The sequence below is a fragment of the Macaca fascicularis genome, chromosome 8, assembly GCF_037993035.2.
Source record: "Macaca fascicularis isolate 582-1 chromosome 8, T2T-MFA8v1.1".
In the NCBI taxonomy this organism is placed as follows: domain Eukaryota; kingdom Metazoa; phylum Chordata; class Mammalia; order Primates; family Cercopithecidae; genus Macaca; species Macaca fascicularis.
Genome location: NC_088382.1, coordinates 69,098,035 through 69,113,585, shown reverse-complemented (window position 1 = coordinate 69,113,585; position 15,551 = coordinate 69,098,035). Strand labels below are relative to the sequence as shown.

At 42.1% G+C, this 15,551-nt stretch overlaps 1 protein-coding gene across 3 annotated transcripts in view; it reads left to right on the top strand.

Annotated features, from left to right (window-relative positions):
* Positions 1-8,542: 8,542 nt before the first annotated feature.
* The window catches only part of TOX (thymocyte selection associated high mobility group box), a 313,539-nt gene continuing 306,530 nt past the window's right edge, over positions 8,543-15,551 (top strand). For 2 of the 3 annotated variants that reach the window (XM_045399104.3, XM_005563383.5), the window contains exon 1: positions 8,543-8,936. In XM_045399104.3, the coding sequence (XP_045255039.2) occupies positions 8,835-8,936 (102 nt within the window). In that variant the 5' untranslated portion in view covers positions 8,543-8,834. Of the gene's footprint in view, positions 8,937-9,065; positions 9,205-15,551 lie in introns of those variants that run through there. The other variant, XM_065519253.2, reaches the window with a different exon arrangement.

Sequence of the window (15,551 nt, the reverse complement as noted above, 5' to 3'; positions counted from 1 at the left end):
TATCCAGAACCTACAAAGAACTCAAACAAATTTACAAGAAAAAAACAAACAACCCCATCAAAAAGTGGGCAAAGGATATGAACAGACATTTCTCAAAAGAAGACATTCATACAGCCAACAGACACATGAAAAAATGCTCATCATCACTGGCCATCAGAGAAATGCAAATCAAAACCACAATGAGATACCATCTCACACCAGTTAGAATGGCGATCATTAAAAAGTCAGGAAACAACAGGTGCTGGAGAGGATGTGGAGAAATAGGAACGCTTTTACACTGTTGGTGGGATTGTAAACTAGTTCAACCATTATGGAAAACAGTATGGCGATTCCTCAAGGATCTAGAACTAGATGTACCATATGACCCAGCCATCCCATTACTGGGTATATACCCAAAGGATTATAAATTATGCTGCTATAAAGACACATGCACACGTATGTTTATTGCAGCACTATTCACAATAGCAAAGACTTGGAATCAACCCAAATGTCCATCAGTGACAGATTGGATTAAGAAAATGTGGCACATATACACCATGGAATACTATGCAGCCATCAAAAAGGATGAGTTTGTGTCCTTTGTAGGGACATGGATGCAGCTGGAAACCATCATTCTTAGCAAACTATCACAAGAACAGAAAACCAAACACCGCATGTTCTCACTCATAGGTGGGAACTGAACAATGAGATCACTTGGACTCAGGAAGGGGAACATCACACACCGGGGCCTATCATGGGGAGGGGGGAGGGGGGAGGGATTGCATTGGGAGTTATACCTGATGTAAATGACGAGTTGATGGGTGCAGCACACCAACATGGCACAAGTATACATATGTAACAAACCTGCACGTTATGCACATGTACCCTACAACTTAAAGTATAATAATAATAAATAAATTTAAAAAAAAAGAAAACAAAAAAAAAGGAAATACACTAAACTATTAAAATATTAAGAGTATACGAGAGCATAAGGTGATAAAATAGAAATTAAGAATAAAAAAATAAGACTGGTCAAAAACATGCTAGAAAAAAAAAATTATAGCAAATACTCAATTGATCTGGTTGTTCCAAACTTTTCTTTGTTTTTGAAGCCTCTCCGACTTGGTTCATACTCTTCTCTTGGCTTAAGTGTTATTTTCTCTGTTCATTCTCTGACTAATTTCTAATCTAGGCATTACAAAGGTGTATAAAGGCGACACAGAAAACATAAATGAGTAAAGCAGCCAAGAGCGGAAAAGGGAAGGGGAAGAAAAGGAGGATCAACAACAACTAACATATATTGTTACTCACAGCACCTTACATACAGAGGACTCTTAATAATGGTTTCTTTAACTAAAGGTGATATTGAACTATAACAATACAGATGAGACAACATAGGGAATATAAGACTATTGTAACTCTTCCTAAGCTGTCTTAATGCAATGGAAGTGATTATATACTATTACACCTTGAATCTGCATCAGTAGCATCCTAAATTAACTCTGGTTGAGACTAAGAAAAAAATTGCTAAGTTGTTGTCTTAGCTTGGGCTGTTATAACAAAATACCATAGACTGGGAAAATTTATTTATCTCACTGTCCTGGAGGCTGGAAGTCACAGGAATTTATTTTCCCACAGTCCTGGAGCCTGAAAATCCAAGATCAAGTTGTCAGCATCACGTGTTTCTGGGGTGGGCCCTCTTCCTGGCTTGTAGACGGCCACCTTCTGTGTTTTCACATGTCAGGGAGAGAGAGGGCAATCTTTCTGGTGTCTTTTCTTATAAGGGCTCTAATTCCACCCTGGTGGCCTCATCCTCATGAACCTCATCTATACCTAATTTTCAAAGGCCCATCTCCAGATACCATCACGTCAGAGTTGGAGCTTCAACAAGTGAATTGAATTTGGGAGAAACACAATTCAGAAGCATTTGTCTTCTTGGAAAGAGTAATATTTAAGGAACTGATGATACATGGGGGTCATATATCCTATTGAAGAGATTCAAAGTCGGGTTCAAAGAGATTCTGCCCCTTCCTTCTAGGAGCCTATAATCAGTATCAAACATATTAATAGAGACAGACATATTCAAAAGCCATTAGGTATAAAATGGAAACATTAAAACAATACATGAGTAGATAGCTAATCACATTATATAAACGTCAAGCATAAGTGGATTTTTAGTGGAAGGAAATAGTACCTATTCCTGGGGGAGATCGGGTAAGGGGAGGGTGCAGAGTCACATTTACCTGCTCAACCCTGGAAGATTTCATGGGAGAATCCAGAATTCAGCAACAGCCATCAGTCTGATTGGGAGTCTTGCGTATTTCTTGTTGTCTTAAAAATGTGTGAATTTTGACTTAGTGAATGATAAGCATTAAAATATATGACAGTAAGGCAGGAGGACTCCTTTTTTTTTATCTTTGGCTCTGAGGTCATCCAAAACACCATCCCTATCATGTGAGACTATCCTTTTACAAATGTAACACTCTAAAAATGTATTAGTTATTTTGCTTTTTAGTTTTGTCATATCTTACATTTTGCCTGCAAAATCAGATGTGTTATTTTTGTGTGTAACGAAAGTCCTTAAAAATTTTCATCAACAAGTCATAATATAAAGAGAAGCATTTGTTGACTTCAAAGAACCGTAAGATATTATTTAGCTCACATCTGGCTAAACTTCTCTATACGTTATCGAAAATCTATGAGTACATGTCTTTTAGATAATCGGGGCTAAGTTCAAACTCTCAGCCTACTCGATCTTATGTAAGGAAAGCATACTCAAGAAGGGTGTCAGTGAATGCGCAGGTGACTTCACAAACTTTGGTTGCAGAGATTTTTAAATCAGTCCTACTGACAGCCGACACCTCTCCTTTGGCAATACATTTAAGCTTACGCTAGGAAAAGTTCTTTTCGTGTGGGCTGAGTTCTCCATGTTCTAGTATTACAATCCAATTCCTCATGGTGTATCTTCAGTGGAGGTTTTCTTTCCCTGTTGCTTGTGAAACAGCTCTGGATATATATGATTTGAAGACTTACATTGCCTCTCAGTATTGTTCTCCCTAGACAGGTCCTTTAATCTTTCTTAAAGGTCTTATTTTCTGATCCTTTAATCATCTCTGCGGTAAGAAATTTAAGTTCCCATTCCTCTTTGTCTCATTCTGGATGTGGGCACTGACTAATATAGGTCCTGTGAGCTCTCTTTATATTTTTCCACCCCAGTATTACCTTTGCTGTTTAAATTGAAATGTTACTGTTCACTCATTATACCTTTTTGAAAAACAATATCAAAATATGGCTGTGAATCCATTTCAAAATAAGACATAGAGTGTAGAAATAAACCAGAATTATCTTTCCTTTGTATTATTCTGGTTCTCTTTTGGGCCCCACTTCACAGGAAAATATGAGCCTTGATTATCCATTCTCACCAAAATATCATTTACTAAAGGCAGGAATATTAACTCAGGTAAGCAAAATGATTGTTTCTTTCATCTCAGCAATTCCACACCTACTCCCCTACCAATTGACTTTTTATAGAATATTAGTTTGCATTAAAAAATCCATTTAATTGCATTGGAAAAACACTTCACTGCCACGCTCCAGGCCGATACCATGTTGCAGCTGCTCCTATTTAAGGGATAATTGTAGCCTCACTTTTCTACAAGGAACTAATTCTGATTTTGAAAGGATTTGTCCTCACAGTTTATCCTGATGAGAGAGGACTGGATTATTGCCGTGTAAAATAGCTGAATAGTCCTATTATAGCTATTATGTCACAAATGTTGTATATTGTTGAAGATCAAAGTACTGTACCACACTCAATGGTGAGATGTACAAGCATGGCACACTTCCCAAATTATGTAAAAAATACTGCATTTTATGAGTCATTTAGTACCATGTGAGCTATCTGTGGACCTGTATCATTTCCTTCAAACTTTCCTCATCATTCTGAAATCCTTTATTTTCTGGTTGAAAGAGTTACAATCTAGTCATTTCTCACTAGTCTCCCCAGGAAATAAACTTCAGTACTCTGCGTTCTTCCATTGAAAGATATTACTTATTGCATATCATTCCATTTTATATTTAAATTACTTTAGAAAAATGTTAAGTAACCCTGGACAACAGTAAATACTAACTGGTAAATTGAGAACATGTAAACATTTCCCATCAAAACCATTAATGATATCCTTTTGAATCTAAAATGTGTAGCACTCAAGATTGGCTAGATTCTAAGGAAACAAATAGCTACTTCACCCTGTAACCTCATTGGGTATACACATGTCTAATGAGGCCTTAAAATCCTAGGTGGGCCATATGAGGTATAAAATGAATCGTATTTTAAAAGAATGAGGCTTCCTTTTCCCTAGAAATATTGTGACATCAGCTGTCACTGGAAAACTAGCCCGTTAAGTCAGAAAGGCCAGTGAAGGGCTAAATATTAATTTAGTTATACAATTTGGCAGGCTTTGATTTTAGTTTTAATATCTGGCATTTCAAAATCAACCCCTCTATATAATATTTCATTCTCATGTGCATCTAAAGAGGGCTTCAACCCCTGAAGAAAAACTAACTCCAAAATCTAGCAAAGAATACCTGCCAGGAAGTACTATGGTTTGTTGAATAATTTTTATAAGACTCTTGTAAATCACAGATAAGATTAACTGTCTAAAAGCTATTTTCCCCAAAGTAACGCACTCTATATGTGATTTGGAGACGTTACTACAAGATTTAGAACTTAACCTACATAATACAAAGAATCAGTAGACATAAAATGTGGTCACTGAAAACAAGTATAAATTTGAAAACATAGCAATTAGTGAAACTATAATTAAAATGAAGATGGGCAATGTTGAGGCAACAAAATCAAATGCTCCGTGTGGTCTGTAATTACTGATGAGGCTTTCCAAAGTAATCTGGAAAATTAAATAAGACAGTGAAATTCAATGCAAAGAAATTAGGACCAGGTCCATGACATAGTAGACATTTCACAAGTAGGTACTGATAGTATTACATCAGCACTAGTAAAGAGACGTTTTGTTTACAGGCACTCATTTTCTGGTAAATAGAGTACACAAAGTTCCTAGGTCAGATGAATAAACTATAACCTGGACCTTTACAAGTCATGCAAGTTTACTAAGAGTAAATGGGCAAATTGCCAACTCCATCTCTAAAATGCAGTGTAGGTGATGGGGTTCTGGGAGTGGTGATCCTCAATGTTCTCTTATGGGGACCAAGACAAAATGACAACCCAGCCTATCTACTATAATTTCATGCTTTTAACTTTTCCTTTGTCCTTAGACTCCTTCCTTCTAGACTGCCTTATCTTTCCTTTTAGGCCAGTGATTCTCAATCTTTTCTGAAAATTAAAGCCACTGGAGAGCTTTTAAAAATTCCTATGCTCAGGCCCTACCCAAAAGAACTGAATCCAAATCTATGTGGGTGGGGCTCTGGCATGAGTATTTTTCGAAACTGCTAAGATGACTTCACTGACCAGACGAGGTTGGAAAATACTGCTCTGAAAGACTACATCTAGCCGGGCGCGGTGGCTCAAGCCTGTAATCCCAGCACTTTGGGAGGCCGAGACGGGCGGATCACGAGGTCAGGAGATCGAGACCATCCTGGCTAAAACGGTGAAACCCCGTCTCTACTAAAAAATACAAAAAACTAGCCGGGTGAGGCGGCGGGCGCCTGTAGTCCCAGCTAATCGGGAGGCTGAGGCAGGAGAATGGCCTGAACCCGAGAGGCGGAGCTTGCAGTGAGCTGAGATCTGGCCACTGCACTCCAGCCTGGGCAACAGAGCAAGACTCCGTCTCCAAAAAAAAAAAAAAAAAAAGACTACATCTAGAGCAAGAATCATTTTAAATAATTTGTTTTTGTATTTTAAACCTGTAAATAACACATAGCATTAGTGTTTTTCACCACTCTGTCTGTTAATGTACAAATGAATGAATGAATGGACAAATAACTATTTTATTTATCCATGACGTGGAGTTGAATGTCCAGGAACTGAAAAGTATTACAATGACACTCTACTATTTTATTTTCTAAATTAAGAAGATTTATTCAGGGGTTTAGCTATTCAACTTTCCCCAACTTTTAGTAGAAATACATCCATTTAGTTTATGATGGGCCTTGGATACAGCATTATAAAGTGAGCATTTTTTCAGATTACACTGAGATGGCCTCTCTTTGTATAAGTGGCTAGAAGAAGGAACTTTTCCCCCCAGTAGCTCGTATTCCCACCTATCACACCATGCCATGTACAGAATACCACTTTGACTCCATACACTCCTATGGAAGAAACCAGACTCTTGATTATGTAGAGGAATGCACAGGTCTCCTGCGTTTGGATTTTCCTTTAAAGCAGAGAAAAGTGGTAGGTCTGTAGAGCAAAGCAGGAGACATCATTATCTCCCAGGTGTCAAGATGCAGATAATGGCATTCCAGTCTTGAACCATTTCATTTCATCTTCCTGATGTTCACAAGGCCATGAAACAGACATAAATGATGAATTCCAAGAAACTTTTATTTTTAAAAATCAAGTTTTGATATAATAAATGTTGGATTGAGGATAGAAATTTAAGCTGAGAAATGTTTAATTTGAATCTAAAAAGTTTATTATTACTATTATTATTGTGGAAGGAAATACATATAGGCACATTTTAGTATCTACAATAGTATTCGGAAAGCTGATGTTATGAAACACAAAACTTCATTTAAATTTCATTATAAAGACCTTTATCAGGAGAAAGGACACATTTTCTATTTCTTACTTTTATTTTGTGCCTTGAAAGACTTGTGAATGTATAGAAGAATTATTTTTTCTTACTGTTTCCTCTTTGCAACCCAACCTCCACCATGTCAATCGTGAAGGTAGGAAGAAAGCTGTATTTGCTACTTTTAAAAATGATAACGAGAAGAAATTAAAACAATGGCTTAAGAGAAAGAGGATGTAAGGAGTACAAAGCAAAACTTAACAAAGAGTTAGTAAAGGCACTTGCATTGACAATCCACTCAGCCACGTTAATTTTATCATTAATGCTGTCTTCATAATTTTTTTTTCCGGGTCTCTCTGCTTGTATTTGCCTAGTGCTCTGAAATACACGGGAAGAGACACTTATGGAAAAGTTACGAAGAGCAGTTGGCAATCGACATGTTCTAGAAGGGTGTGTGGAGTAGCAAAACAAGTGGAACGGATGAAGACCTTCCAAGCTCTCTTGCAGAATTTTGGGCCCTAGTGTGCAGGGCTGCTCCCGGAGAGGGAGGTAAATGTCGCCCATTCCTACTTGGACCTCCCATCCAGGACACTGCCCTTAGAGATAAATCTGTTGGACAGCAGCCAAGAGACCCCAAACTGCCCCAACCTCCAGGACACTGCAAGTTGCAAGTTTCCGAGTTGGGGAGGCAAAGCGGGAAAACATGATTGGCGATTTCCTCCTGCCACTCACCGACCGGAGAAATGGGGAGGCGGACTCCAACTTTTTCGTGGACCGCCAAGAGCACTATAGGGCGTCCTTCTATAAAAAGAGAAGAATCCCATGAGGGGCAACAAGCAAACTCATATGTTATCCCTTTAGCCGGATTGTGTGCTGATGATTGTTTCCCTATTTACACATCGAATCACCCCTGTGGCCTTTTGTGAGTCCCCAAGGCAGCCTCAGCCTTCGCAAACCGTCCAGTGGGGCACGAATCTCGGAGGGGTGCGGACTGCAGGCGGGAGAGAGAAACCAAAGAGGGGCGGCTCTTCCAGGCCGTCCACTCCCAGGCGAGCGGCTCCTCAACCTTCGATCGGCTCGAGTCCCTCGGACATTGCTCACTCACAGCGTGCAGAGGGGTCGCACTCCCTGTGGGTTCTCGGCCCTCAGGAGCGGCGCTGCGCAGGAAAGTCACCTCCACTACGGGCCAAGCACAGTGATAGGGGTGGGGAATAGCCGAGGGACAGTGTGGGGGTCGCGGAGATTGGGGTGGGGACGGCCGCGGAGGGGGCGGTGGGAGTGGGGTGGGGCCGGGGCGGGCCGGGGGCGGGGCTCCGGGGCTGCGGGGCGGGGTGCGCCACAGCGCCCCCTCGCTGCGCGCTCCCCACGGTACCCCGAGGCCGCCGGTAGCTCTGGCTCGCCAGCCCCTTTGTGTGCGACGCGCTGGCCCCGAGGAGCGCGGCACGGGCACAGCGGAGGCCTCCCAGGGTCCCACCGCTTCTGTCCCAGCCGGGCCGTGCTCTCCTCCTTCTCCTTCTCCGCTCCTCCTTTTTCCAGTCCCCGGCCTTCGGCTCCGAAAAGCAGCCATTGGGCCGTGAGCAGCCAGCGTCCGGCAGCGCTCCCTACCCCGCCCGGCCCGGGACGCTCGTCCCCCTCCCGCCCTGTCCTCTCTGAATTTCCCCCAACCCCCACATCCCGGGCCTCCAAGGTGGAGAAAATAAACTACACGCAGAGCAACTCAGTCTCCAATAAAACGCCCAGTACCTAGAGCCCGAGCGCGTGTGCCGGGCTGCGAGGGGCGCGGGAGGCGGAGATGGGGGGGCGGGCGGGGGGGACAATGAGCGCATGAAGTTACCTGCCCGGCGGCGGCGGCTGCAGCGGCGGCGGCGGCGGCGGGACCGAGAGGCGGCGGTGGAGCAGGCTGCGCGCTCGGCGCCGACGGGTGCGCGCCGCGGCTTGGGGGAGAGTTGAGCGCTTTTCCCCCCTCTTTTTTTTTTTTTTTCTCCTCTTCTTCTTAAACAAACCACAAACGGATGTGAGGGAAGGAAGGTGTTTCTTTTACTCCTGAGCCCAGACACCTCACTCTGTTCCGTCTAAGCTTGTTTTGCTGAACACTTTTTTAAAAAAAAAGGAAAAAGAAAAGGAGTTGCTTGATGTGAGAGTGAAATGGACGTAAGATTTTATCCACCTCCAGCCCAGCCCGCCGCTGCGCCCGACGCTCCCTGTCTGGGACCTTCTCCCTGCCTGGACCCCTACTATTGCAACAAGGTGAACGCTCTGCTTTTGTTTCCACCGTGTTCTTGCTGCTTGATCCCGGGAGGGGGGCGGCGGTGGCCGGGCCGCGGCGGGGCCGGCTTGGCGGAGGCCGGTCCCGGGCGCGCTCGGCTCGCAGCCCGCTGCAGCCTGCGTGCGCTTGGGTAGTAAATATTGTGGAGTAGCTCCGGGGGCTTGCCAAACACCGCGATTGTGCGGAAAGTGACACGATTTGCTCGGATTCTTTTCTTCCTGCTGTTCGCGACTAAGGATCCCTGCCTAGGTTTGCCGGGGGGCGTTTAAAAAAATAATAAGAGAAAACCGTGGAATACTTTGGGGGTGTGTCTGGGGTCCAGGAACGGAGGCAGAGTAAGAGAATTCAGTTTATTTCCCAGTTGCCCCTTCTCTCTCCCTCCCTCTCCCGGGCAGTGGGAGCTCGTGGCACCACTTCCCTTCTCCGGAGTAGTTGCCAGGGAGCAACCGGGAGTCGGGGTGCAGGGACCCGGGAGGCGCCCCTGCCCCCCATAGGGAAAACTGCCCCACGACTCTTTTGTTTTCCCAAACCGGTTCCAGCAGCCGAGCCCGGGTTCGGACACAGGTCCGCGGGCCACAGCACAGCGGGGTAGCTGGGTCACGGTTTGGAGAACAGCTCCTGTTTTAGGGGTGCGCGCGGAAATTGCAAGTTTGTTTGGAGCCGAGCGAGCACGTCGCGTTCAAGTCCAAAGCTCCCGCACTCGGCATGGGGCTGGAGCAGGGTCCGCTGCTGAGTTGTACCCACGGCCCGCTGACCTCGGGTGCCAGGGCCGCGGGGGCCCGGGGAGAGGCGGATCCTGCCGGTGACCCGGAGGTGGGGCGCTGGCCCGGGCTGCTGCGGAGTTCGGCTGGGTCCACCTATAGGACAGTCAGGGGGTACGAGGGAGGGGGTTACTCTCCCGGCTTCTCGAACTCTCTCATCCCCGAGAGGGAGGACACTCAGGGACCGGTCCCCCAAAGTGGTCGCAGGGCACGACTGCCCCCGCCTAGGGCTAGCTGTTCGTGTCTAAGCAGTCCCGTTGGATGTACGTTGGCAGAGAGAATTGAGGTCTCTAAAACGCGGGGCGGGCCTTTTAGATGCCCAGCTCCCGCTTGGTGATAAATCCGCCTGATACTCACCGCCCCTGCAGGCACATCCATGGCGACCCTCGGTGTATTACACAGGAAAAATCGTTGGGACTGCCAACATTTGCCTGGTGGCGAGTCGTCACCAAACAGCTTTTTTACCTGATGCAGAGATACTTAGTGCTCTGCCTTCTCAGCCCCTGGACTCCCCACCACGCGACCGAGTCGCAGCTCCGAGTCGTGGACAGTGTTGACACACAGTCAGGCTCTCACACACACACTTCCCCGTGGAGAAGCTCCTCGGTGCTGTGTCCAGTGTGAGACCCACTCAAAGGACTGTGCTGTGTGCCGATGGTGTTTAGGCAAGTTAGAAAAGAGGGACATCCAGTCTTGAGCAAGGCAGAAGGGCTTCCATTGTACAGGGAGCCCTTCAGCTAGGGACAAGTTGAAAGGTACGGGGAACTTTGGCGAGCGCAGAGGAGTTTGTGTGATGAAGTTTCATTATTTGCTGGTGACATAGTTCTTTTAGTCTAAAATCTGTTTTGTCTGTACACTCAAGTATCGTGTTACGTTTTGTTTTGCTTATGACACCAACAGTATTGCTAATAAAAAATAATAAAGTTGCAGCCCTATCTTGGAGAGTAAAGATATATTCCACTGTAGTTACCGGAACCAAAAGCTCAGAACTATTTTGGCAATGAAACTGGACAAATCTTATTAAGTTTATCAGTGATTTTAGGCCCCCAAAAGAAGTTAATGACTTGGATACACATTTCACTCCTCGTTCTTGTGATAAGTAGGGTCAGATTTAATTTAAAAGTTAAATGCTTTGGAAAAATCAGGAATTACTTCAATATATTAAATCATTTTCCAATTAAGTGCTTTAAATAATTTTAGTGAGTTGTACTGTGAATTGAATAAATTAATTTAGAAAGTATTCAGAATTTCTTTACTAGCTCATTGAAGTTCCTTTTAAGTCACCCCGTGTATAAGAAGCAAACTGTTCTTTTTAAATGCAAATGAGGCACCCTTTCTATAGACTAGTTGCGGGTCTTCTATTTAACTTATCCAGAGAATAATAGATTTTTAAAATGCAAAGTCATAAGATATGTTTCTAATAGTAGAAGAAGACTTCATGGAAATGTTTCTCCAGGGACATCTCTGGCCCATCTCTATGTAGCAGTCCATCAGATATATTTGTCACTGGTCCCTGATTATATTAAATGTACTGGATAGTTTTCTAGGCCCCACAAAGCCCAGGCACTTGAGTTTTTTCACTCCACCGTGATTAGCATTGGTACAAAATTTCTGTCCAGCTCTACAATTGTAGTTGTGCATAATGCAGTCAACTAGCATTTGTTTTTGCAAAGACATGAGTGGATTTGCAGGGAAATGGAAGAAGGACAGAAGTTTGGAAAAGGCGAAGTAAGAAATCTGTGCCTACATTTATTAAAACAAGTTGGATCAGATATCCCCAAAAGAACAATACTGCAAAGTAAATCTTGCTTCCTTCGGAGGCGTAATGAATATGTAGTTTATTACAAATAGCAGTCAGTTTGTCAGGTGATTTGTTTTTAATAGAGTGATAAGATCATAAATTACTTATTATCTTTATTTTAAACCTGTCAACACTTTGCTATTTAAAGTTGGTGTGCTAAATCCCAGCGGAACCAGTATCTATCTGTGCTTTAGAATCCTACAACTGTAGCTACAGTTTCCCAGTGACATTGTTTTCAGTGTCAGAAGAGACTCTAATGGAGAAAATGAATATTCTCTTCCTGAAGCTTTCTAAACTAAAATGTGATTGTTTTCCTCTGCTGACACTTTCCGGCACTGCTGCTCTATAGATTGCCAAAACACTACTTCCATTTTTCAGTTAATAAACTCTGGAGGAGGCATTTTTGGACACGGTTTAATCTAGTATTGCTCTATTGTAAGACTAATATGCGTTATGAACATATCACTATGCAAAGTGGCCTCCATTTTCACACAGCCCATTGTGGGAACAATGCGTATGATGTTGGTTAAGGCAAGTGTGTGAGGCATCTCTTATACAAACAGCCAGAATGGGTGGCATGTTGCTGTATGTAGGTCAGTATTGGAAATAGCAGTGTAGCTCATAGACTGGACAGACACATGGAGGCTGGAGTTAGCAGTATTCACCTCTTGCAACCTAAAGCATGGTTGTATTTCAGACATTGAAAGATGAGTACCATAGTGGAGTTTCATCTAATTAGACTATTTGAAGTAACATTGTATCCCTTAATTGAGCTGAATGCTACCAAAATAAATTGGATTAAATGAGCTTACAATTGGAGTTCTGTAGTGATATAGTCTTATTTTCTATTCTAGTTAAAGATGTCAGATCATCAGTTTAAATATATACCTACAGAGTAATAACAGTTCTTTTCAGTTTCTTAGTGCAGCGTCATTTCCAAAGATTGTTTTCACTGGTTTTATGCTAAGATAGGACAAAGAAGTGGTACTTTTTCATTTTTACAACGATGTGATGTGTTCAGTTATTGCTCAGTATCTGCCCACATAAGGAGTAGTAATACAATTATGTTATGACATGGCTAATGACAGGGATGGTGACCTCAGCCTGCAGTGGGAGGAGAAATAATGGGCTTCACTGTTCTCAGTGGTTGCCTTTATGGAATCATGTCCTGAATCTTTCTTTGGTTGATTTAGAAACAGGGAAGTCCAAAACACAAACCCATGCTTCATGCTGGTGATATACAGAGTGAAGAATAATGGGCATTTGGAATATTCAGCTTTTATCATTGAAATGAGGAAGGACAGTGCATATGTTCTTTTTCGTGAAAACGCACAAGGAAGGACCCATTTGTGATGAACTCTGCTTGAAAATGTCAGGGCAAACATTAGACATTTGATAACTTTTAAGAATAACAAGATTCATTACAGTCTCTGCAAAATCTCCTTTGAGCTTATTTTCCTATTTAGAATGTATTATGTGTTATACTTTAATGTGGCAATACTCATCACATCAAAAATACAAGATTTGCAAGCACATTAAGAAGGAGTCATTATTCCTATTTTGAACAGTAAATGTAAGAAAAAGGAAGAGGATGGGAGGAGGAGCAGATGAAGAGGAGTATGGGGAGAAAGAGTGAAAAGAAGGGAGGGTTATAAGTTTAGAGCATTATGCTTGATTAGTTCTCCATCCACCTCCATAACTTCTAGGACTTTGGGAAATTCATAGTTGATACTTCATACATCATATATATAATTAAAATTCCCCTGGGAGTTTTATCAGCTGGCACTTTTCAGAAGTTTTGAGGTTGTTAAATATGTTTTAAATAAATACCTATGTAAGAAAGAGCATAAACCAAGCAATCATGGTTTTTGGCCACTAAATCAGATATTATACAAAAGCTTCAAATGTAGCTATGTTGACTGTGTGGGTTATTTCAATATTGCAAATTCAATTTTAAATGTCTGTGCAAACAAAGTTATAGTTATGAGCTTTAGAGGGATCTGATGTTATTTTTAACATTGCATAGGTAGTTTAGTATTCTCACAGTTTATCGTGTATTTTAAAAGTTAGTAAGTGATATTAAGGAGAATTTTGATATTTTGCCTAGTTATGAAAACTAAACTCATATGTAATTATCTAATTGAATGATCATTGTGGATATTGTTTAAATGATGTGATTGCAAGGGAATTAAGAACAGTGGAACAGGAAGAAGTAGGGAAATTTCCAGTTTTCGGGGTGGTTTCCTAGGTACCAATCTGGTTCTCAAATGTTGGTTTTGGTGTGTGAGAGACTGTTTCTAGTGGTGATATGTTTTTTGTGATGGGCTCCATTCAAGAGTGTTAGCCTAGAAAATGACGAAGGTAGTGGGGAGCACAGTGATTTTATTTAGCTGTGAAGGGTGATTTATTATAGTGCTTTCTAAACTTTTGCTAGGACTTTAGAAACTTGAAAAGACCCTAGGGGTGTTTCTCAAATGCTGATGATTCTTCCTCTTCTGTTTTAAAGTCAGCCTTCAGTCGCAAGTCTACCAGTGTGCCCAGCACCTCTTATCTCCTACCTCTCTATCTCCTTCCCAGTTACCCATTTCCCGGCCACTCCAACTCCTGGGACCACCTTTGCTTTTGCTACTCTCCTCCCCAATCTTAATTTTAACCTAGGAGGTCTGTACTTCTAATCTGAACTCTCTTCTCCACTGGACACTAATCACCATTGTGGTTGCCTAGGCTGCCTGGCTCCCTCTTCAGCTCACCTTCCTTCATCACCATCATAATCATGTGAACATATCCATTCTTGCAGTAACCTGATTCTGTTTTCTATTTGGAATCTACCAGCTCTCAGGCCCATATCTGCTTTTTGAAATCCCAAATTATGCTGTTTTCCTTTCCCCATCCCCCCGACCTGAATGGATGATGTGGAGTTACACAATATTCTACTAGAGTAAGACAACCCCCATATGATGCTGAGAGGAAAAATAACCATGACTGGTATTTCTAAGCTATTATAGTCTCCCTTCCACGTCCCCTCCCATTTTGTGCAGTGTATTTAGAGCTCAGAGATAAACCCCTTAAACATCCTTCCTCAGTGAGAAGGCTATGTTTAGATTCGAAAATAGTATGAAGATGGGGCTGTGATCTTCAGTTGGAATACAGTAAATTAGGTTGGGTTACACTTGAGGTAAGTAACAGGGGTTAGCATGTGGATGTATTCTCATCAGAATATACGTAGATAACTAGAACGGGAATGGTTGGCCATGTAGAACTGAATCAATTAATCAAATTTAGATCACTTACCACCCTACATTTTAGCTATCTGAGTGTGAATCTCAAGATTTCTGAGAAGTCACAGGTAGGATAATTATCTTACATGTCAATAAAAATGAAATGTAATTATCATGAGTTGATTGTATGCTATTAACAATTACATTTTAAAAATAAGATCAGTTGTTGTCTAGAATAAAACTTATATTGTATGCATCCAAATACAAGAATATAAAATTCTTACTTTTATCAGAAAACAAGATTGTAGCACATCATAGTTATTAGACACCGTGGCTCTCATGATCCTAACTGTAGTTCTTGCCTGCAAGAAGCTTCTGTTTGAGGCATCTTAGAAGCTGGAATGCTCCCTTATTTGTTTAAATTGCATGTTCACCCAAGTTATTAATTTTACCAAATTTTGACATGCTTTTTTCCCTTTTCATTTACTTCTACCTCGGAGTTATTGATGTATTTTCAATTGATCTTTTTCTTTGAACATGCACTTTTCAGAACTAGATAGGCTGGTCTCCCCTGATTGATAACGAATTGTGTTAAACGGGCTGTCCACTAGGAAACCACAATGCCAAGATGATACCGCTTACATCTGGCCTAATGAATTTGAGAATTTTTTGTTTTAAACCTTGCATGCCAAGTTTCATCCCAAAGAGCAATTTCTCATTACAAACAGTTGAGTTATAAACTGCTTAGAAATGTGGTTTATAATGGAAGTGCCAACAGACTGTTAATTATAGCAGTTCTTCCATAATACTTTGAGA